The following is a 23,816-nucleotide window of genomic DNA, read 5'->3' on the forward strand; positions in this document are numbered from 1 at the left end:
ACACAACAAAACGGGACACAGGGAAACGGACTTTGGCCCAGTGGTTAGGGCGTCCGTCTACCATATGGGAGGTCCGCGGTTCAAACCCCGGGCCTCCTTGACCCGTGTGGAGCTGGCCATGTGCAGTGCTGATGCGCGCAAGGAGTGCCGTGCCACGCAAGGGTGTCCCCCGCGTGGGGGAGCCCCACGCGCAAGGAGTGCGCCCGTGAGGAGAGCCGCCCAGCGTGAAAAGAAAGAGCAGCCTGTCCAGGAATGGCGCCGCCCACACTTCCCGTGCCGCTGACGACAACAGAAGCGGACAAAGAAACAAGACGCAGCAAATAGACACCAAGAACAAACAACCAGGGGAGGGGGGGAATTAAATAAATAAATACATCTTTTAAAAAAAAAAAACAGGACACAGATTCCGGGTGCCGCTGAAAAGAATATAAGTGGACACAAGATCACACAGCAAATGGACACAGAAAGCAGACAATGGGGGGGGGGCGAGGGTTAGGGAAGAAAAATAAAAATAAATCTTTAAAAAAAAAAAGGCATCAACGATGCAGCATTTTCGGGTTTTTTTTTTAAGATTTATTTTTATTTTCTCCCCTTCCCCACCCCCCTGCCCCAGTTGTCTGTTCTCTGTGTCCATTTGCTGCATGTTCTTTTTGTCCGCTTCTGTTGTCAGCGGCACGGGAATCTGTTTCTTTTTGTTGCGTCATCTTGTTGTGTCAGCTCTCCATGTGTGCAGCGCCATTCCTGGGCAGGCTGCACTTTTGCACTGGGCGGCTCTCCTCACGGGGTGCACTCCTTGAGTGTGGGGCTCCCCTACGTGGGGGGCACGCCTGCATGGCAGGGCACTCCTTGCGCTGCACAGCACTCCTTGTGCGCATCAGCACCGCGTGTGGGCCAGCTCCACATGGGTCAAGGAGGCCCGAGGTTCGAACCGTGGACCTCCCATGTGGTAGGTGGACACCCTGTCTGCTGGGCCAAGTCCGCTTCCCTTTTGGGGTTTTAAAGACTACCAGAAGTGCAGCCGTGGATGCCAGGCTGAAGGACACCTTCAGAGGTCAACAAGCAGGATAAAGGGATGGCCAAGACTGGTGAGGAAAATTCCCACTGCCCGCCTAGTCCCTGACCCCAACTGGCCCTACAGCCCAGCCTCGAAAAGATGAGGCCAAACAGGTCGTCCCTGCTCCAGAAGAGAGCCAGTAACTAAGCCCTTAGCCTAGAAGATAATCATTCCTAGAAATTCCAGCTCTGTTTGAGCTGTGTGCAAAAGTGGGCAGTTTTCAAAATGGCATCACAAATCAGAGCTTTGTCAAAGGGGCTTGATAAACTTTTTTTTCTCTCCAAAGCAAGAAAAACCCAAGTTGATTGTTTATCCAGCAAGAGTCAGGACACTTCTAGAATAAACTTTGTCTTTAGTACTTGGAGATGAATTCATAGCAAACAGGAGGGGCAGACCGCTTTCTTTAGGGAGACCCTGAACACCTGATCAGAATTAAGTAGGTGTGAAGTGGAAGCTAGGAATAGCTGCCATCATTTCAGACCAGTGGCAAGGGGGGTGGAGGTGGTGCTTTTGGTTGGAGCCTTCTGGGAAACAGGGAGGGGGACGGCTAAGTGTTTTTACCAAAAACTGTGTTGCCTTTAATGTATTACTGCAATTTTATGTTTCAAGAACTTTTTCGGAGCACGGTAACCTGGGGCAAAAATGGATTTATTAATCATGGTAAAAGGATAAGAAGGAAAGTTCTAGCACAACAGAGACAAGGATCAAGAACATCACTGATTTACATGTTTGGTCCCTATCATAACAACACAGCTCTTTTCCAAGGACAGATATTCCTGACCCTGCCTCGTGGTTGCGTGGACAGAACCCCTGGACTCTGGAGAGAAGTGGCAGCCCAGGCATGCCCCAGATCCGGTGGCCCACAACCAGGGCAGCCCTCCCTCCTCACAAAGTGTGGGAACAGTTGCTGTGCCGGGACCGTGTGGGCAGGCTAGAGACAGCTGAGAGCCGCCCAGGGGGCCCTGGAGAAGGCCCCCACCCGGGGAGCCTCAGAGGCATGAGGCCTTGGCCAGAGCTTGACACAGCCACCCCCACGCGACCAAGGAGCGGAGGGGCCCGGCAAAGGACAGCCCATAGCCTACTACGTGGAGTGGGCAAATCCTACACACAAGACGCAGGAGCTGCTGGAATCCCAGCGGGCTGTTGGAGTGGAGGCCAAACGTGAATCCGGATTTTCCCTGGGGTGCGACAGGCAGCTCTTCTCCCTCCTCACTGTGCCTCGACTGTGCCGTGGGAAGCCCCAGTGAGGTGGCTATCACTGGTCTGTCTCACTGTGAAGGCCCTGCAAAGACGCGTGAGCAGGTTAGTGCGTGCTCGTGGCGTGCACTGCCCAGGTGAGCGTGGCAGGGTGGGCCCAGGTGCTCCCAGGTATGTGTGGTCAGCGTGGACCTAGGGCCGTGGCCTCAGGGCCTGGTCTGCAGCCCCTCCTGGCGTATTTTCTAATACCTGTCATTATAACCAACCTGAGGTGTCACCAGTCACAATGAGGCTAAAATTAAAGATTGAGTCCACAGAAAGAGAAGTGAAGTAAATTCTAGCACAGGCGGCGTGTGGCCGGCTGGGCTGGTGGCATGCTGAAATGGCAGTGACCTTTGGAGAAGAACCTCACCCCAGACCGGGCCCAGGGCTCAGGTCCTCCCACTCCAAGGGGCTGCCGGCCACTGGGGCGAGGTTCTGGGCCTCCGTGCCTGCTGGGAGCTCAGGACGAGGCCTACCTTTTCATAATCTTCCACATATTTATATTTCTTCTCCCGATAGTAGTATCTTTTCTTCATGCAGTGGAGGACTATGATGTCACACAGCACTGTCCCCTGCATTGAGCACGGGGGGAGAACGGATGAGGTAGGATCCCCTTCCCCTGTTACTCAGCACCCACGCCCACGAGCCTGGAACCCCATGGAAAGGGAAGGCAGGCCCGTCTCTGGCCAGAGGGCTCGGCCCGAGGGGTGCGGTCTTGGAGAAGGGGCGGGAAGGGGGCTGTGGGGGTCAGGAAAGCAGCCCAGGACCGACCGGGACCTCGATGGCAGCCGTGGGCCTGCCTCTCTGGGACGGCCCCGGGGAACGCCAAGGTCTAGGTCACTCACCACCCCTAAGAGAGCCAAGCCGGAGCCAATGTTGATCATGGTGGGGATGATGCCAAACTTCCCAGCCTGCGAAAGAGGAGGGGGGAAAAAGGCGCAAGAAAGGTCGGCGAGAGCAGAAAGCGTGTGGGGAGAGGGTCCCTGGCCCCAGCCAGCCCACAGTGGGGGGTGGGCGGTGAGGGCCGCTAGAGGCGGCAGCACGAGGCACCTTTCCAAACACGATGACGTCGAAGCGGATGCCGTAGGCCTTGATGAGCGTCCGGTACTCAGAGCCGGCGAGGTCGTTGAAGTACTTGGCAAACCTGGGGGGGAAGGAGGCCAGGTCAGGGGAGCTGGGCCCGGCCGCGGCGGGATGATCAGCCTGTCACTGCGCTGGGTCCCAGGACGCGGCTGTGGGAGCCCCCGGAGCGCCAGGCCGCTTGAGCGTCCCAGCAGGCCGAGCGGCAGGAGGGCTGGCCCGGGTCTGACGAGGGCGCCGGGCGCCGTGGGGCGGGCACTCTGGGGCGCTGGCTGTCACTGTCAAACCCACCGACAAGACCGTCCTGAGGGCTTAGGCCGGAACCTCGTTTGGAATGTCCTTCCTGCTGTGCCCGAGCCGCCCGCCCCTCAAGGAGACCCTGGCCACGTCAGCGGCCGTCTCCAGGGCTGCTTCGGGGGCGGCATCGAGCCAGCCTCCAAACGCACAGCGTCAGCATGCAGCTTCGTTTTCTTTTTAAAGAACCATTAAGACACGCTACCCCAGGCTTCCCCCCATTATACCGGGGGTCCGCCGGGAGCCTAAGCCCCAGGCCCGCGATCTGTGTGGCCCACGACGTCATGTCACCTGCCAGGCCTGGGGAACTCAGGTGCAGCCTGATGCGGGATGGCGCCCCGAGGGCCCTGCCGGCTGCTCTCTTCTGGGGGTCCCGACCCTTGCTAGAGGCTTTCCCCAAGGGCTTCTACAAGAACCGAGTGATACTAGGGATGGGTCGACACGAATCTAACCCCACTCCTGGGGGAAAAAATCCAAGAATCTGCCCTAGTGTCAGCCAAATGGTTCCAAAGGAATAGCATCCTGCAATGTGAGAAGTTTCCTATAAAGCCACTTGTATTTGATGCCACACGTCACCACTAGGGGGAGAAAATGCAACACAAAGCACCACTGTCCTAGCTGGGTGGTCCCGGGCAGGGCCTTTTTAAAAGAGCATCTACTCTCTGTGTCCAAAACTGGGGTGGGGGGAGAAATAAATAAAAAATAAATCTTTAAAAAAAATAAAAGAGCATCTACACGCGTGGAAAATGCAATAAGGGGCTCCTGAAAACGGAGGCACCGACAGATTTGTTGCCTCAAGGAACTGGCAGCCGTGACCTGGCCCCTGGCCCTCTCATTACATTACCGGCGTTTTCAGCTAGGAAATAACCAGCGTGGCCTTTTCGGGGGCTAAACCCCCTATTCCGTGCACCCTGGAGATACGGGGGCCAGGCTCGGCCTTTGAGAAGGCAACCCCCGGGCCAGGCCAGAGGCCCAAGCGTAGCCCAAGGTCATCAGGCCCTCGCACCTAGTAGGCAGAGATCCTGGCCGAGGCTGGCTCTAGAGAGCTAACGGGGTCAGCCCCTCAAAAAGCAGCTTCCCCACACGCTGCTCAGGCAGCAGAAGGCCAGGGGGGCTCGCGGGCCGGGGCGCCGCAGGTTCAAGGCCCGGCTGAGGATGCTCGCGGGCCGTGGACCCGGGAAGGCAGGACGGGCGGGCCTGGGCCGGGCGGCCTGAGCGCTGGCTCTCGGGTGGGCACGGCGGCCCCGTGGGGACGGCCCCCGGCCCGGGAGGGGTGACCCAGGCGCGCGCCCACCTGAAATTGTAGCCGGGCGCCACGGTGTGCTCCACGTCGCGCGTGTCGAGGCGGCGGAAGGAGTACTTGGGCAGGCAGTGGGCGGCCGCTCTGTCCAGGTTGCAGTCCCAGCTGATCTGGATGCCCATGATGCCACCCTGCGGGACCCGGACGGACACGGGGCAGGGCTTGGCGCCGAGCCCCTTCCCCGCGCGGCGGCCGCCGGGGCGGGGGGCGAGGGCCTACCGTCACGGCCATGTCCTCGAAGCTGTGCCCTGCGCTCGCCACGATTTTGCCGACACGGAAGATGGGGCACAAGGGGTCGGTTTCCGCGTCGTGAATGCACGACTTGAGGTAGGTCGAGTTGATGGTGACGAGGATATTCCTCCTAAAGGCAGGACGAAGCGGACAGGAGCGAGGGGCCTCCCGGAGGGCCCGGCCCGGCTCTGCGCAGCGGGTGACGCGCGCCCGGCCCCCACTTACTTGCTGAAATTAAATTTGGGGTACAGGATGTTGTTCTTAACCAAAATGGTGAAGTTTTCGGAGGCCCTTAAGACAGCGGGTCTGAAAAAAAAGTAAAACATGTTAATAAAAATACAGATTTACAGACACGACTATGTAGTACTTTAAAAGTACTTAAAAAATATTTTTAAAACTTTTATTAATATGTTACATCAATATAAGAAATGTCCTATATATAAGAAATATAGAGAATATATGTAAAAAAATACATAAAATTCTTATAAGAATTTGTATTTGTTTAAGGTAAAGTAATTTCTTTTTAAAGATCCCCGCCTTACAACGCTATTTGTTAAGAAAAAGAAGTGCAACATCTCCAGCATTTTCTGCCCCCCCTCTGCATGAGCATGAGGCTGCGAGGTGAGACCTGGACCCACGCCTGGCTTCCTCCTCTGTGCACGGGCAGGGCCTCGGCCCCAGCAGGGGAAACTGAGGAGCCTGAGAAGAACTCACGCCAGGTGGGGTCTCGGGTGCTCTCTGGGGAGGGCTGGACGGCTCTGGTTTCACAAGTCACAACAGAAGAACGTTCACCCACACGCTGGGCCCTGCCCTCTTCTCAGACGTACACCAGAAGCGTGCGCCTGCGGTGCACCTGTCTCTTCTGGCGAGTGACACGTCAGCTCTGGCTGCCCCGAGGTGTCTCTGTCCCCAAGGGGGCCCTGCTTCCACGGCGGGAACCCCGCAGGACTGACCCTCCCTGGTCTGGTTGGACGCTCTGGAGTTTTCCACAGTCTCAGTCTTCCCAGCCCTGAGATAAGGACAAGGCACATGGCACGGCCCAAGGTGAGGAGAGCGGGGGCCTGAGGCGGTGGCCTGCCAGGGGCCAGCAGGTGAAGCCCTTGGCCGAGGCCCGGCCCTCAGGCCCTCATTCCCTCATCCGGGTATCAAGAGGGAATGACGATGTCATCGATCATTAAGGTTTTCCAGGCTTTTGTCCTTTTTTGAACCACACGGTCTCCCCCGTATCTGTGTGCCTCTTACAGTGTGGTATTTTTCTTAAGGATCATCTCATTTTTCAAATAGACATTTATTCTAAAATGAATGAAACTGGACCTCATGACCACAAAATGTATACTTTGCCACAAGGCAGAGGTGGTTGTTCAAATAAATATGATGAAATCAAAACAATGTTACCAGAAGCGGATGTGGCTCAAGCAGGTGAATGCCTGCTTCTCACATGGGAGGTACCGGGTTCAATCCCTGTGCCTCCTAAAAAGCCAAACAACAAGCAGACAAACGAAAAACCAACTCAGGGGAGCCAGTGTGGCTCAGTGGTTGAGTGCTGGCTTCCCACAGAGGAGGCCCCAGGTTCAATCCCCAGTCCTGGAACCTCAAAAATGTTACTAAAAGTTGGAGTGGGGAAGCGGACTTAGCCCAATGGCTAGGGCATCCGCCTACCGCATGGGAGGTCTGCGGTTCAAACCCCGGGCCTCCTTGACTCATGTGGAGCTGACCCATGCAGTGCTGATACACACAGGGAGTGCCCTGCCACGCAGGGGTGTCCCCCACGGAGGGGAGCCCCACGTGCAAGGAGTGCGCCCCCAAGGAGAACAACCCAGCGTGAAAGAAAGTGCAGCCTGCTCAGGAATGGCACTGCACACATGGAGAGCTGACACAGCAAGATGACACAACAAAAAGAAACACAGATTCCCAGTGCTGCTGATAAGGATAGAAGCGGTCACAGAAGAACACACAGTGAATGGACACAGAGAGCAGACAACTGCAGGGGAGGGGGAAGAAGGGGAGAGAAACAAATAAAAATAAGTAAATCTTAAAAAAAAAAAAAGTTGGAGTGATTATTATTGTCTGCCCAAGGTTCTGCCTCTAGCCTTGTTCTCTTTGTGAGAAATGGGCATTAGCAGGTGTTAGAAAGGTACTAAAGACACAACACCCAACCAAGATTTTCTCCCTGAGAGAACTGAAGGGGCTGACAGAGGATAGAAATGGGGACATCCTATCCCCTGCCCCCATGTGTCTCTGTGCACTTAAAATCCCTTCCTGCTGGTTTACAGGATCTGTAAGTGCACTGTTGAGCAGAAATGCAACATGGGACACAAACACGAACCACGTTATGATTTGAAGTTCTTAGAAGCCACATTAAAAGGCAAAAAAAGGGGGGGGGATTCTTTAACGTCGTAAAAAATTGCAGTAAAATTCTCATAGCATAAAATCAACCATTTATTTATTTATTTATTTAAATCAACCACTTAAAGTGAACAATTCAGTGGCATTTAGTGCATTCACAATTTAGTGAATTCACAGTTCACCATCTCTGATTCCCAAACATTTCAACACCCCAACAGGAAGCAGGAAGCAGCCCCTCCCCATTCCCTCCTCCCCCAGCCCCTGGCAACCACCAGGGTACTCTGTGTATCTCTGGATTTACCTATCCATGGAAACCTACAATGTTTGTACTTTGTGTCTGAGTTATTTCATTCACCCACATTGTAGCATACATTACCACGGCATTCCTTTCATGGCTGAATAAAACACTCCATTGTATGGCTACACCACATTTTGTTTATCCATTCAATCACCGACAGAGGAATTTCTTTTTATACATCCAATATATCCAAAATATCACCTCAACATGGAAGCAATATAAAATATTATCAATGAGATAGTATACATCCTTTTTTCATACTAAGTCCTTGAAATCCAGAGTGTACTTCGCACTGACAGCCCAGCTCAGTTTGGGCCGGCCACCTTTCGCGTGCTCAATAGCCACACGTGGCTAACTGCCACTGCTTTGGACAGCGCAGGTCCCTACAAGCCTTTCCAGCTCTAAAATGCCAAGATTCCTTTCTTAGAGCGCTTCCTTCCCTAGCCGAGCTGCTGCTCTCAGCAGTCTCTAAACCAGGGGCTCTCGATGGTTTCCTCGTTCCCATACAGCCAGGACAAGGCTCACAGAGCTTCCTGCTCCCCTGGGCGTATCCAGCTGCAGCCAGATAAGAAGATCCTGGGTTGCAGGTAATTCTCTGGGCAAGGCCCCTAACTCCACCCACTGAAAGCACACCAGAGCACCCCTGGGCAACCCGGAACCTGCTCGACTTTTTAAAATTCCCTTTAGTAGACATTTGTGGCTTTCCTGACTAGACACTGTTCCCCTTCTCTGCTGCTCCCAGAAGCCCACGCCTCCTTTGCAAAGCCCAGCCTCCCCTACTTTCAACCTGGGTCATCTGGGTGGGCCTGACCCCACTGCCAGCTCCAGAGGTGGGCGAGTGACCGAGGCCCGAGCCGATGAACAAAATCCACCTCCAGCCACAGTTCAGGATGGGCTGGTGGTAGGTGGAGAGAAAGGCCTAGAACGTCCACGGACAACTGGGAAGGGAGACGCTGCCTTATGGGGATGCAAACCCAGAGAGCTGCCTCCCGCGAGGCCCCGTGGGTTCTGCCGAGGAAGGAAGACGGAGGAAAGCAGAGGCAAGACCCCAGCGCTGTCCTCTGAGCCCCAGGTCCAGCCAAGTCCGGGTCTTTTTGGTTAGCTGAGCCAATAAACTGGCCCTGCTGCGTGCGTGTGCATCCGCAGCCTGTTTCCCGGCAATTACTGGCAACTGACAGCATTCGGATCCACCAGTAGGTGGGCTGTCTCCCTAATGTGCCTAACCAACACTAGGGGCCACCTCGGCGTGACGCTGCCGCCCTGGAGAAGCCTCGCTCCACAGAGGCACGAAGGGCGCCGAGCCACTGCGTGCAGGCCGAGCCCCCGCCGCCGCCCGCCGGGCCCAGAACCGCCGCCCAGGGCGAGCCTTTCCCTCGGGCAGGACTCACTTCGGCACCTTGAGGTCGTGCTCCACCGGGCACCAGGCGGCCACCTCGCATGTCTTCACGGTCCTGTTGTACCACACGCATTTTCCAGTCGCCACTCCTGCGGGGGCAAGGGAGACGCGCGCCCGTGGGGCCTCCCGCCTCCTGCCGTGGCGAGGCTGGGCGCCTCCTTCGGGCAGAGCGGGAGCCCCCTGCGGCCTCCTGGGCGATCCATCTCGAGCCATTCCAATTGGGGGATTTACCCGGTGCCCAGAAATGGGAATTGGAGCAAGACAGCTGCCTGAGACCTACACACACATCTGCCTTGCCCATTTCAGGGCGAAGCCACAGAACAGATGGGAACTTGGGTGGATTCTGGCGCTTGCATGAGAAAGGTGACCGCGGAGAGGGTCCTGGGCCCCAGGGTCGACGGCAGGCTCGCTCAGGCTCACGTGAAGGCTTTGGGAGGCTGCCCCCCACCCCTGGCTGAGCTGCTACAGCGTCTCGGCTGCGGGCTCCTACCGTTGCTGTGGGTGCTGACAGAGCCCGGGGTACAGCTGGCGTCTGACTCACACATGGTGGTCTCATCTGGAATCTGGGAAAAGGAGAACAAGTGAAAACAAATTCCCGGTGGCCCAGCCCCACACCTCGCCCTCGGGCATGGAGAGGGTGGCCTGGGAAGCTGCATAGCCGCCTACCTCGGGACAGACGCTCTGGGTCTGGTTCTTGGTGATAATCATATTGGTCATGATAAAGAGGGAGCTCTCCGCCTGCAGAGGAGAGAAGTCGGGATGCGGCCGCGTTATTCCTCAAAGGAAAGCCAGGGTTCATCTGATAGGGGGGTGCCTTCTCCCACAGGCCCCCCAGAAAGGGAGTTATCCAATGGCTCTTATGGTTCTCTGTTCTCTCCTCGGAGAGTCTAGAACCTGAAACGGTTCTTCAATAAAGCTTGTTGGCTTGAGGGAAAGGAGCCCACAATTGCTCAAAACAACCAGATTACTTCGGAGGTATGAAAACACTACGAAGCAAAGCTTTCAGATTTGGCTGTTGTGTTTTTAAAAATCTTTCCCCAATCAGAATAAAAATAAATAAAATGTTCTAGAGAAGACTCAATCAGGGTCAGCAATGGAGACTTCTCCATCTGAGAAGGTTCTGTTTTTTCCTGGTAGGTATAGAGGTATCGAATGATGGATCTATTGGATGCTGGCATTTTAAAACGAAATGCCAGAAGTCTTCTCTCAGCGTTTCCTACCCTATGAAGAGAAGAGTCAGCACTGGGGCCATCTGGGGAATCAGGGTGACTTGGGAACAAAGGGGCAAACAGACATCCCCACCCCCAGGCCTGACAAGGTGGCACAAGCTCAGGGACTAGCCAACATCTTTCAAAGAAAGGTCTAGAACAAACCATGTTGGAAATCAAGAATATGGATGTCCCAGGTGGAATCTGACCCTCCTCTTGACATAGAGGTGCAATGGACACAACCAATCCAGTGTCCACATAGAAGAGGTGGCATTGGATTGGGAAAAGTGGACATAATGGACAAAGGGTATGGGGAAAGGCAGGAAGAGATGAGAGGTGGAGGCGTCTTCGGGACATGGAGCTGCCCTGGATGGTGCTTCAGAGGTAATCACCGGACATTGTAAATCCTCACAGGGCCCACTTGATGGAATAGAGGAGAGTATGGGCCATGATGTGAACCAATGTATATGAGGTGCAGAGGTGCCCAAAGATGTACTTACCAAATCCAATGGATGTGTCATGATGATGGGAACGAGTGTTGTTGGGGGGGGGGGAGAGGGAGGGTGGGGGGGTGGGGTTGAATGGGACCTCACATATATATTTTTAATGTAATATTATTACAAAGTCAATAAAAAATAAAAAAATTAAAAAAAATCTATAATGAAAAAAAAAAAAAAAAAAAAGAATATGGATGCAGGGAGGGAGCATGCGGATGTGACGGGAGGCTGAGCCTGGCACCCTTGCTGTGTTCCCAGATGCTCAGTGAATGAACACGTCGTGGTTTGGTGCACTGGAGGCTGCCCCTAAGCTCCCCTGGGTTCGACTCCAACAGTGAACTGTGGTCTACTTTTTGTTTCCTATTTTATATCTATTTAAGTTTAGGAAAATTCCAGTCAGGAGATGATCCAAGTAGACATGGTGCAAGCAGGCGTTTGTGATGCGTCTACGGAGAAGCAGGAGGAGCTCAGGAAGAGGGCCCTACGGAATTCCCAGATAAGATCCGCTAGGGAAGGCAGAGTTGCTGGGTCCTCCTCTCATGGAGGAACAAAACAGGAAGGCTTACGCCATTCCTTGATTCAGCTAAACTCATCTTGAGAAAGCAGGGGGGATATGAACACACATGGAGATGGGGAGCGTGTCTGAAGTCCTTGTTTTCCCTCGCAGAGCTCTGCGCCAAGAGTTGGCAGTTTATCTGTGCTGGGTCATCCGAGCACATAAGCCATCTGTAGGGGTATATCTGGGTTTGCCACGTACCAAGAAGCAGACTCGTTGCCATGGCTAAGGAGAGTCAATATTTAACTTGGAGCTTTGCAGATTAGTAGCCTGGAGCCTAAGATGCCACATCCAACTATCTCCTCCCTTCCCTTTGTTCCTGATGGAATCCTATGCCGGCATACTGTTCTCCTTCTCAGTTTTTATGCTGTCCGGAAAGATGCGCCTTGTGGAGTTACAGCAGAAAAGAAAATACAAATGGTAGAAAAGACTTGATGTTTCTACCTGAACTTTTCCCAGGATTTAAGACCTTGGCTTTCTCATCCTTCAGGCCGTGAGACAAATCAAGATACCCACACAGAAGGCTTATATTTTAAGCAGCCATGTGTTAGAGCTGAAGAACTGCCACGGACTGGATACGACTTGGTAGACCCTATTATGGGGTGAATTGTGTCCCCACCCCAAAATATATATTGAAGGCCTAACCCCCAGAATCTCAGAATGTAACCTTATTAGGAAAGAGGGTGGTTGCAGATGGACTTGGTTAGGATGAGGTCATGCTGGAGTTGGGTGGGCCCTTAATCCAACACGACTGCTGTCGTCAGAGAAGTGACACCAAGACCCAGACCCAGAAGAAGGACAGCAGTGTGATGGTGGAGCATAAACCAGAGCGGGGCTGACACCAGCCAAGGAGTGCTGGAGCCACAGAGGCTGGAAGAGGCTAGAAGGATCTTTCCCAAGAGCCCCCAGAGGGAGCAGGGCCCTGCTGGCACCTTCATTTCAGACTTCTGGTCCCTCAGAACAGTGGGAGAATAGATTTCTGTGGTTTGAAGCCACCCGTGTGTGGTGCTTTGTCACAGCAGCCCTAGGAATCTAAGATAGACCTAAGCCCCAAAAAGATCTGCCTGCACTGCTTTCTTGGCCAAAAGCAATGAATCGGGGCATCAGTGCTGTTAACTTGGGCCTACCAATCATTAATCAAGGGTGCAAAACCAGTCAAGAGAAAGGAGCTAACTAAAGGCTTCAGTTTTAGACCGAAGTCTTAGCGGGAGACATACCTGAACTGGAATCACATAATCTGCTGCATCCCAGACCCGGGATCCAATGTAAGAGGAGTTGGTCATAGCCACGCCCTTGGCCTTGGTAGTAACTGAGCTGACCACCGAGTCCATTTCCTGGTAGCCCTTTTTCCACACAAACACCCATCTACAAAACAAAAGAGGCCTCTCAAATTGTCATTAGGATTTGGTGATTTTGAATTGAGTTCACAGCTCATTACTTTCCAAAAGCTCCTTAATCTAGGGCTCCATTTCCACTTCTACAAAATGGTGGTAATAGCACCTAAACCACAGGGTGATTGGAGGAAATAAATGAGATGATGCAAGCACTTAGCACAGTGATGGGCAAAATAAAATGCTCAATGAATTTTATTATGAGATATGTGAGTACTCTCAATGCACTATAACCTGCAGGGATTATAAAAATTATAATAGTTGCTGTGCCTTTGAGTCACAGAGCAGTTAAGTTACTTGCCCAAGGTCACACCCCTAGAGAGTGTAGAAGCTAGGATTTGAACTCAGGCTTTCTGACTCTGGAGCCTGATTTCTTGGCTACTATGCTATACTCTCTCTAGCAGAGAGTCCCAGCGTTCAAGGACCTTTATAGTAGTTTCTTCCTATTTCTCCAAGAATCCAGGTCACAGATATGCTGCTCTCTTCTGAATTGGAGATATTACTACCACCCTGAAAAATACAAAGGCATCAGTGCATCCTGGTTAAGACACTGAAGCACAGGCTGGAGCCAGACAACACGAGTTCATATCTTAGCGCCACAAACCATCTAGGTAGCGCCACAAACCAACTTTGGGCAAGTTGCTTACCCTCTCTGGGCCTCTGTTTTTCTCAAGTATAAGACATGGTGTAAGTTCATAATAGAATTTCGTTGTGAGGATCGTTGTGAGGTTAAATGAGTTAATTAATGCATATCAAATGCTTAGAACATCTGCTACAGAGGGAGTGCTAAAAAAAAATCCCAACTCATCCTGTGCTGGAGCTGTTGGCACCAGCTTGCAAAAGCTGATCACTCATTTTTCAGGAAGTTTGCGAGTCACAGTTGGGAAGCTGAAATTGGTCATGGTGGGAGTATTTATATCAAGGAAACTGGCCAGGGCTACAAATCAGAACTTCTCCCCACAAGAGCTGTTGTTAAACATCTACACATGACTCTTTATTGTTATTATTTCTAGAGTCAAGAAATGCTAGCATCCTCCTCCCCTCCTTATAAGCCTTAGATGCTGAGACTAGAAATTCACTGACAGTGGTTTATTTACCGGTTTGTTTGACTGGGGCAGCCCCCACATTCACTGCCCATCCTAGAGATGGGCTTTTCCAAATGCTGACAAGTCCCCTTCTTCAGGGCTTCTAGGATCAAGTTGCACTGTCAGCTTCCTTTTGATTCTACTTTGATACACAGAAGCCCTGGCTCAGAGCAGGAAGGTCACTGTTATTTTACCACCAAGTACAGTGAGTTGCTAAATCGGAGACACATGGTTCCACCCAAGTCCTCATCATGTGATGAACTATTTCCTCCTCATTCAACTGATAACTGGGAAATAGATAATTTGTGTGTTCAGTCTCTTTTTGAAGGGAGGGTTGCCATGGGTTACTGTGGGAGAAGAGATGACAATTTTACCAGGATGAACTGGATCAGGAAGTTCAGAGAGGAGTTTTTTTTAAAAAAAGCCCTTAATTCAGATCTGGAGTCAGTTTTGACATAGCAAGATGGGTAAAAGCAAGGTATTTACTGCTTTAAAATGCCTCATGTCAAGGCAGTGAGCATGTAATAAAGAACTCTGTAAAGCTGTGCTGCCCACTGGAATATACAATTAAAAAATGCCACATATACAATTAAAAATTTTCTAGTAGTCATGTTTAAAAAGTAAAAAGAAAAAGGTAAGATTAATTTTATACTTTATTTAACCCAATGTACCTAAAATATTACTTTAATATGGAAACAATATGAAAACTTATTAGTGGGAAACGGGCTTGGCCCAGTGGTTAGGGCGTCCGTCTACCACATGGGAGGTCCACGGTTCAAACCCCGGGCCTCCTTGACCCGTGTGGAGCAGGCCCACGCACAGTGCTGATGCGCATAAGGAGTGCCATGACATGCAGGGGTGTCCCCGCGTAGCCCCACGCACAAGGAGCGCACCCCGTAAGGAGAGCCGCCCAGCGCGCAAGAAAGTGCAGCCTGCCCAGGAATGGCACCGCACGGGGAGAGCTGACACAGCAAGATGACGCAACAAAAAGAAACAGATTCCTGTGCCGCTGACAACAACAGAAGCCGACAAAGAAGATGCAGCAAAATGGACACAGAGAACAGACAACTGGTGGGGAGGGGAGGAAAGGGGAGAGAAATAAATAAAAATAAATCTTTTTTAAAAAAAACTTACTAGTGAGCTTTTTTATACTGTGTCTTTGAAATCCAGTGTGAATTTTACAGTAACAGCACGTGTCGATGTGGAGTAGGGGCTAAATGGGCTAAAAGGCCACAAGTGACAAGTGGCTATTGTATGGTACAGCCGCAGTCTGTAATTTTACAAATACCCTAAAGTATCTAGAAACCAATCCTCACCTGAGCATGAAAAGACAAGAGGAAAGCTGCACAAGCACTCCTGATTGCAAATGCCTCAGGTCCTCCCCAGGGATGTGAGTGTAGTGGACAAGCTAGAGGTGGGTCTCAAACTAAGGGGGCATCAGACTCCTGGGGGTGGTGGGGTGGCGAGTGAGTGGGGGGATGGGGGAAGGGTTGGGGGCAGGGTTGAGAGCCAGGGGGTGGAAGAGAGGAGGTGGTGGTGGTGGTACTGCCGCGCCCTGAGACGTAATGAACCCACCCCTGGGGGTGGGCCGGGTGGCTCTGACGCACAGGCCATACCCGAAAGCCATCTTCTTTCCATCTTGTGAGCACCCACCCGAGCCAGGCTGACATGTTGGCTATAGAATGTTCCCCAAAGCCGTGAATCCCTGAGCAGTATTAACAGATGCCAAGCTCCATGCCAGACTCGGGATCAGGTAAGTTTGGGAAACTCTAGGTCAGTGGTTCCCAAACTTTGCTGCCCTTCAGAATCTTTGGGGGAGCAGGCCATACTCCCATACCAACTAAATTAAGGGCTGGGGAAGGGAGCCAGCCACCAGTGCTGCTTTGCTTCGTTTTTTTAAACGATTCCCAAGGGATTCTAGTGTGCAAAGTTTGGGGACTGCTGTACTGGGTCTTTCAGGTAAGGGCAGCAGAGCAGATACATCTGCCAGCTCAGCAGCCGCAGGCACCCTAACAGGCCAGGGGACCCTTTAAAGTGGGCCCACTTGGCAGGGTAATTGCCACCTCTCTCCAGTTTCGTTAAATGGTAACGGGCCCATTCAATCGGGAGGGCTGGAGGTGGCAGGGCAAATGGAAGCCTAAGGGGGTAGCGTGGGGAAGGGTAAGGCTAAGGCAGGCCCACAAACCAGAAACCAGCAACCCCACGTGAAGGAAGTGGGGTTCACATACCACCCATCTGCGGCACGAGACGGCAGACCGAAATCAACGCAGCTTTTCGGCTGTGTGACCCTCTCGACTATCTTTGGGTTACCATATGTCGCTCAAAGGAAAGGACCCGAAGCCACAGACCCAGGAAATCTCAAACTTTTTTTTTTTTTTTCGGTCAGCGGATGATCAGAATAGGAAGTGAAGAGGGCGGGTTGAGACGTCTGGGGCAAAGCTTCCCACAACCGAGGGGGATCAGGGAGCAAGTCACAAGGTCAGGGGGAAGGACAGGATGACGGTCTAGCCCGGGCTGGTCCGTAAAACCAGGGCTTCGAGGCGGCCGCCTGCCTGCGGGACCCCCCGCGGTCGCGGCGACCCGGGCCCGGGGAGGGGGCAGGCCCGGGCGGGGCAGCGGCGCGGCCGGGCCCCCGCGGGCGTGCGGCCGGCGCCGGGGCTCACCCGATGACGTAGGCCAGGATGAGCAGCTGCACGGCGCGGCTCATGAGCCCCACTTTACGGCTGCGGATGAGCACGATGCGCGGCGTGTCGTACTCGAACAGGAAGGCCGCCAGCGGCCCGCAGCAGCCCGCCATGCCCGCGCCCGGCGCCGCGGCTCCCGCTGCGGGCCTCGTCCCGCCCGGCCGCCCCGAGCGCCGCCTTCGGCGGGGAGGGCCCGGAAGGAGGCGGCGCGGCCCGCGGCGGGAAGGGGCGGGGGGCGGGCCGGGCAGAGTGCGTGGCCAAGTGCTGTCGTGGGGGACGGGGAGAAGGAGCGACCCTCTCAGGGGCCAGGAGGCCCGCCAGGAACGAGGGATCCCCTCGGGCGTGGGAGCGGGCAGCGGAAGAGCGACCCTGGCCTGGGGCCTGGGGCCTTCGGGGAAGGCGTGACCTCTCCCTAGGAAGGCGTCACCGCCTCTTGAGGGATGAGGCCGGGGAGAATGTGTGACGTTCCCCTTAGAACCCGCGACCCCTTGGGGAGGGCGAACCCCTGAGGAAGCACCCTCAGGAGGACCCGGGGCGGCGAGAATCCAACTTGTACACGCTGAGGAGACGGGGAGGGGGCAGCGCCGCCTTCTCAGCCTCCCAGGTGAAGCCTGAACTTCACGTGCCCCAAGAGCCCTAGCTGGGGCCACAGAAAATGCTCCTCCTGGAATTCAGGTCCAGGCCCCATCCCTAGATCAGTTCAGTCTCTTCCTTAGTTGCAGGTTGCAGGCCAGGACCAGGAGAGAAGGTGGTGTTTTTGTGGCCATGGTTTGAGGAATTTTCATCACAACTTTATGGAGAATTGGTGAATAGAGGGAAAATGAGGAAAGACCTGCTTTCCATATTCTCCCTATTTGAATGCAGTCCTTCGTGTGTGCGCAGATAGGTTTTACCTTTAGCATGTTTTAGTTTCCTAAGGTTTGTCAAAGCAATATACCAGAAATGGGTTGGCTTTTACAATGGGCATTTATTAAGTTATAAGCTTACAGTGCTGAGGCGGTGAGAATGTCCAAATCAAGGAGTCCTCAGAAGGTGCCTTCTCCCCGAGCTGGAGCCGTGGCCCGTCAGGCACGTTGCAGGACTGGGTGGTGTCTGCTTCCACGGATTCCGTTGATTTCAGCTTCTGGAGCCCGGGGCCTTCTCTCTCAGCTTCTGGGTGTTTCTTATCTACCTCTGTAGCTTTTTTCTGTCTCTGCAGCTTTTTATTCCCCTGTTTCTGAAGGACTCCAGTTCCATGTGCTTGAATTGAAATTCAAAACAACATTATTCTTGTGGGTGCAAGTGTGATAGATTTATAAAATGATACACAGTATAGTGTAGACTTAGTAAGGGATCTGTGGAGCGAAAAATGGTAAGAACCTCTGATCTCATCAAAGGCTCTTCACTGAAGTAATTTAGTCAGGTGGTCACACATATTTTTACACACACACAAATGGATTAGCCATAGAACATGATTTCCTGGAGTCCACAAGACTGTCAAACTGCCAAAACCTCATTTATTCACTCAACAAATATTAATAAAATCCCTTTCTTGTACCAGGTACTGTCCAGTGAACAGAGCAAGCAAACTTCCAGCCTTTTGACGTATAAATTCTAGCTGATAGTCATCATGTATAAACTTTTTGTTTGTAATCATAGTGTTTAATTTTGCTCTTCCTTTCCTGATTCACACTACTCATTTTCCACATTGCCACGGACTTGTAATTATTCTTTTTCGTCAATGAACCATTTCTCACAAAGGCTATATGCTGTAATTTCCCTACCTGTTCTCCTATGTTTGCTTCCAGTTTGTGGATCCTATGCATAATATTTGGCACATATATTCATTCATTTCCTGGGGTGAGGTTCTTAAGCCACGCCATCTCATTGTTTTTCCAAATATAAAAAGGTGAATAATAAGAAAAATTGTAGAAAACATACAGCATCTGCCTCTAGAGAGGAAATTGTTGAGTGAGAGGGATGAACAGAGCTGCCACCTGCCACAGTCCAAAATGGTCCCAGGGAAAGGTGATGACTGGTTAAGGTGAATTTTATTCGTTCGTTTGACAGATATTTATAGAGTGACTACAGAAAGCTTTGCAGTCTTCTTGGTGCTAGGGATATGGCAGTTGAACAAGGTCCCTGCCCAAATAGAGTTTGGAGCTATTGGAGAGCTTAAATTCTATGTAGAAACGGTAAACTTGAAATAATACAGAAAACCCAGTTGCTAAACCCTCAATGGAAGAGGACTTAAAACTTATTTTTCTTAAGAGTCAAAACACATTATCAAGCCCTTTTTAAGACTTACTCTATAGTAATGAATCCCACTCATCCTTATAAATCTTGAATTTAAATAGTGTGCTTGTGTTTTGGAATGAGGTCAGTTAACAGAAATGTTGAATGTGGAAATACAAGTTTTCCTACATTACTTGATGACATTTTTAGGCCCAAGCAGAGAACCAGATCCTGAAATATGATGAGGAAAATGAAAAAGGTTATTTCATTTACACTCTTGTCCTTAGTCTTTAAACAGGTTTGTTGAGATGTATTTGACAAACAATAAACTATACATATTGAAAGCATACAATTTGATAAGTTTGACATAGCTATACACCTTCAAACTATCACTGCAAGATAGTGAACATATCCAGTATACAAGCCAGGATCATCTTATGTATAAAGTAAAAATAATTGCTGGGACATAAAGCCAAAGAAATTCTAGTTAAAAAAAAAAAAGTAACTGGGAAGCGGATTTGACTCAACGGGTAGAGCGTCTGCCTACCACATGGGAGGCCCAGGGTTCAAACCCCGGGCCTCCTGACCCATGTGGAGCTGCTCCACGCAAAGTGCTGATGCGTGGAAGGAGTGCCGTGCCACACAGGGGTGTCCCCTGCATAGGGGAGCCCCATGCACAAGGAGTGTGCCCCATAAGGAGAGCCATCCCACACGACAAAAGTGCAGCCTGCCCAGGAATGGCGCTGCACACACACACAGCTGACGCAGCAAGATGATGCAACAAAAAAAAAGAGATGCAGTTCCCCAGTGCTGCTGACAGGAATACAAGTGGACAGAGAAGAACATCCAGCAAATAGACACAGAGAGCAGACAACTGGGGAGGAAGGGGAGAGAAATAAAAATAAATCTTAAAAAATAACTGCTGATTGCAGTTTGGCCTTTTCAAAATATACATGTCTTGATCACATTCAGTTGCTTTTTTGTTGTATGTTTGACTAAGTGGAGTCGGTTATTGAGCAACCTTGGGAACTAAGTTAAAAAAGAAACAGGATTTTCAACAAAGGTGCCAAGACAATTCAATGGGAGAAAAACAAATAGTGCAGAGACAACCAAAAATCCACATGCAAAAAAGTGAAGTTGGTCCCCTGCCTCCTACCATATGTGAACATTAACCCAAAATGGACCAAAGAACTAAATGTAAGAGCTAAAACTATAAAACTCCTATATGAGAACATAAGTGTGTTTGTGTCCTTTGGATTATTTAATGGTTTCTTAGATATGACACCTAAAGCACAAACCAGCAAAGAAAAAAATGAAAACTTTTGTGTTTCAAAGGCTGCCAGGAAGAAAGTGAAAAGACAATTCACAGAATGAGGAAAATATTTGCAAGTCATATATCTGATAAGAGTCTAGTAGCCAGAATATATAAAGAACTCCTACAACTCAACAATAAAATGACAAAATTCCCAATTTAAAAAATGGAAAAAGGATTAGAAAAGATTTTTCCAAAGACATTTGTTGTGGATAAGACGAGCACACATTTTCACCTTAATTCTGTTTTATAGAGGTAGATTATTTAGGAAATGTTGGAAATGGAGAGAAATTAGGAGAGATACTGAGGAAATTCAGACATCCAAAATTTATTATGTGTGTTTCTATACCAGGCACCGTAAGAATTGCTATTAGTCAAAGGAAGATGAGTGAGACAACAGTCCTTGTCTTCATGAAGTTTATAAAGCAGTGTGGGAGGCAGACTGTAAACAAAACTAACATAGTATGAGAAATGCTGTGATATGTATTCAGTGAACTATTAGGCAAACTGTAAACAAAATTGTAACATAGTATGAGAAATGCTGTAGTATGTATTCAGTGAACTATTAGGCATCAGTTTAAAATGATATTATACCATGTAAAGACAGTCAAAATAATCTCAATAATTTAAATGGGAAAGGGTTACAGAGCAATATATCCAGTGGGTACTCAAATTTTTGTGTTTATAGAAAAAAGTATGGCAGATTATAAATAAAAATCATAGGGGCTATTCTGGGCTGGTGGAAACTATAGATGATTTTTACTTTCTTCATGCTTACCTATGTTTTCTAAAATCTGTATAGTGAAACCTAATTATTTTTGTTAAAAGAAAAACAATTTTAAAGCTGTTCCAAAAATGTTTATGAAGTATATTTAATTATGTGGAGGAAATGCTTATGATATAATGTTAAGAAAGAAAAAACAAGATATAAAATTGTATACACAGAATAGTCTAAATAATACAGATCTAAAGAAGAGAAACATCTTGCTTCAGCCAAGGAAATGATTCCTTGAATCAATTTATTTTCTTCCCTATTATTTGTCTTTAAAATATGCTACACTAAAAATCTGAGGATCTGCCAATAAATTTTAAAAACATTTTTTTTTTTAGAACAGTTGTAGTTTACAGAACAATCATGCAGAAATTACAGAGGTCACATATACTACCCCCATGTGCAATTTTCCTTGTTATTAACATTGTACATTAGTGTGATACCTTTTTTTCAATTGGTGAAACAATATTATTAACTACAGTCCATAGTTTATATTAGGGTTCACTATTTGCATTGTACAGTTTATGGAATTTTTACATTTTTATTCTGGTAACATATATACAACCTAAAATTTCCCATTTTAACCACTTTCACGTGGACAATATAGTGGTGTTCATTATTTCACGCCATGGCCACCATCCATTACCAAAACTTTTCCATCACCCCAAACAGTAGCTCCCTAACAATTAAGCAGTAACTCCCCATTCCCTACCCCAGCCCAATAAATTTTTGAATAGTTATTTGTAAAACTAAACTGAAAGAGCTTATTCCTTAATTGATAAGTTGGTGAATTTAAAAGTTCATTAACTATAGGGGGACTGTGGCAAGAAGCAGTTTTTGGAAATCTCAACCTAGGAAATAAAGAAAAGAGCTCTGACTCAAGAGGCTCATCAGCAAAGGTATTGCAGGAACGAAGGGTGTGTGCCAGGCACCGGGGTTTATAAAGATGATTTACTAGCTGTGCATTCTTAGACAGGTGATTGACATTTTGGAGTCTGCCTCTTTATATGTGAACTGGGGATCAGTGTTGTTGAGTGTCACATAGGACATAGCTTTTATGACAGCTAGTATTCTTCACATGCTTATTATGTGTCAAACACAGCTAAACGCATTCTAGGCTTCTTTTCATTCTGTCTTGCAGGAACCATGGGGTAGGTACTGAGATGTAAAGAGGTCATACAAATGATTAAGTCAGGATTTGAACCCATGTCTGTCTGATTCCAGATCTTGGCTCTTAATCATTTCTTTATGTAGCTTTACTTAAACGGGTGCGAAACCATTTGTCCAACCTAAAACATTATGTGAGTTATATGGGGCCATTTTTATGGTTAGACCTGGTTGCATTGCTTGGCTTGTGCCAAGATTATGGGCTACTGATGATCCTGGGGTCTAGTTTGAAATGGAAGCGATCCTGCTTGAGAGATGAGAGCTGTTAATCAGAACCCCTATACGTTTCATCATCTTCCCTGTGATAGGTTAATTATGTACCCCAACATAGACTTCTTCTAGATTGAATTAAGTACCCTAACATAGACATGCTCTTAATCTTATTCTGTGTTCCTATGGGTGTGAACCCATTGTAAATAGGGCCTCTCAATGATGTTATTCTTAGCTAAGGTGTGACCCAATGAAATGAGGGTGGGGCTTAATCCATATTGCCTTATAAATCCTGCTTTATTAAGAGAAGAAACCGGAAGCTAAGAGTTGGAGAAGACAGGTAGTCGGCAGAACAGAAGGAAGGTAAAAAGTCGTCCTTGGACGGGAGGCAGAGAAACAAGCCAAGGAACCTCTAAGCCCTGGGGAGAAAGCAAACCTCCCAAATACTTTGATTTTGGACTTCTAGCCTCAACACCGGGAGTTGATGAATTCCTGAGTTAAGCCATAACCAGTTCATGGTATTTGAGGAAACAGCTTCAGCAACTCATTAGCATATGGTGTAATCAAATAACTTTTCCAACTTATTCAGAAATTATTTAATACCTGATATATTGGGAAGGATTATCCAGTAGACTCAGAAAAGTAAGACCCAAAGATATGTTCCCATTAGTGTCACATCCGATACATCTCCAAGATGCTGTTTTATTTACTGTGGGAGGTAGAATAACAGATTTAAAGGATGGCCCATCCTGACTCCTGGAACCTGTGAATGTGTTCCCTTATATGACAAAGGGATTTAGCTGATGTGGTTACATTAAGGATTTGGAGAGAGGGAGATTATTCTGGATTATATGAGTGGGCCCAATGTAATCACAAGGGTCTTTAAAAGCTGGAAGAAGGCAACAGGAATCAGAGAAGGGGAGAGGATGGCGGAAGCAGAGGTTGGAGTGATGAGGGGACAGGGATTGCAGGCAGCCTCTAGAAGCTGGAAGAGGGAAACGGACTTTGGCCCAGTGGTTAGGGCGTCCGTCTACCATATGGGAGGTCCGGTAGGTCCGCGGTTCAAACCCCGGGCCTCCTTGACCCGTGTGGAGCTGGCCATGCACAGCGCTGATGCGCGCAAGGAGTGCTGTGCCACGCAAGGGTGTCCCCACATAGGGGAGCCCCATGGGCAAGGAGTGCGCCCCGTAAGGAGAGCCGCCCAGCGCGAAAGAAAGTGCAGCCTGCCCAGGAATGGCGCTGAACACACAGAGAGCTGACACAGCAAGATGATGCAAGAGTGTAGACCACCGGGGGGAGGAGGGAAGGGGAGAGAAATAAATAATAAATCTTAAAATAATAATAATAATTAAGAACTTTCAGATAGTTAATAGAAATATGGATTGAAATTATATATTAATACTTTTGAGCCATCAAATGTTTATAAAACTTAAATAGGAATGCCAGGCATGTGAAGCTATTACATATGTAAAATATGAGTGG

General features: G+C 49.6%; 1 protein-coding gene across 1 annotated transcript; it reads right to left on the minus strand.

Moving 5' to 3' along the window:
• Nucleotides 1-1,684: 1,684 nt before the first annotated feature.
• P2RX4 (purinergic receptor P2X 4) lies at nt 1,685-16,813 on the minus strand. The gene is made up of 12 exons (XM_004475478.4): nt 16,639-16,813; nt 12,717-12,864; nt 9,905-9,976; nt 9,729-9,801; nt 9,231-9,327; nt 5,424-5,504; nt 5,187-5,328; nt 4,962-5,098; nt 3,344-3,437; nt 3,139-3,204; nt 2,770-2,865; nt 1,685-2,336 (listed from the first exon to the last, which is right to left on the minus strand). Exons 1-12 carry the CDS (start codon nt 16,770-16,772, stop codon nt 2,310-2,312), a joined length of 1,167 nt encoding a protein of 388 aa, XP_004475535.2. The 5' UTR covers nt 16,773-16,813; the 3' UTR covers nt 1,685-2,309.
• Between the last annotated feature and the right edge of the window lie 7,003 nt (nt 16,814-23,816).

This window comes from Dasypus novemcinctus, chromosome 19 (assembly GCF_030445035.2).
Source record: "Dasypus novemcinctus isolate mDasNov1 chromosome 19, mDasNov1.1.hap2, whole genome shotgun sequence".
NCBI lineage: Eukaryota > Metazoa > Chordata > Mammalia > Cingulata > Dasypodidae > Dasypus > Dasypus novemcinctus.

What these genes read in the sequence shown, in the direction of transcription:
- P2RX4 (XM_004475478.4), bottom strand. Translation starts at nt 16,772, where the DNA reads ATGGCGGGCTGCTGCGGGCCGCTGGCGGCCTTCCTGTTCGAGTACGAC. An exon ending in TCGAGGACATGGCCGTGACG is followed by an intron (nt 5,099 to 5,186) that starts GTAGGCCCTCGC and finishes CGGGTCCCGCAG; the next exon opens with GGTGGCATCATGGGCATCCA. An exon ending in ATGTGGAAGATTATGAAAAG is followed by an intron (nt 2,337 to 2,769) that starts GTAGGCCTCGTC and finishes GCGTCTTTGCAG; the next exon opens with GGCCTTCACAGTGAGACAGA.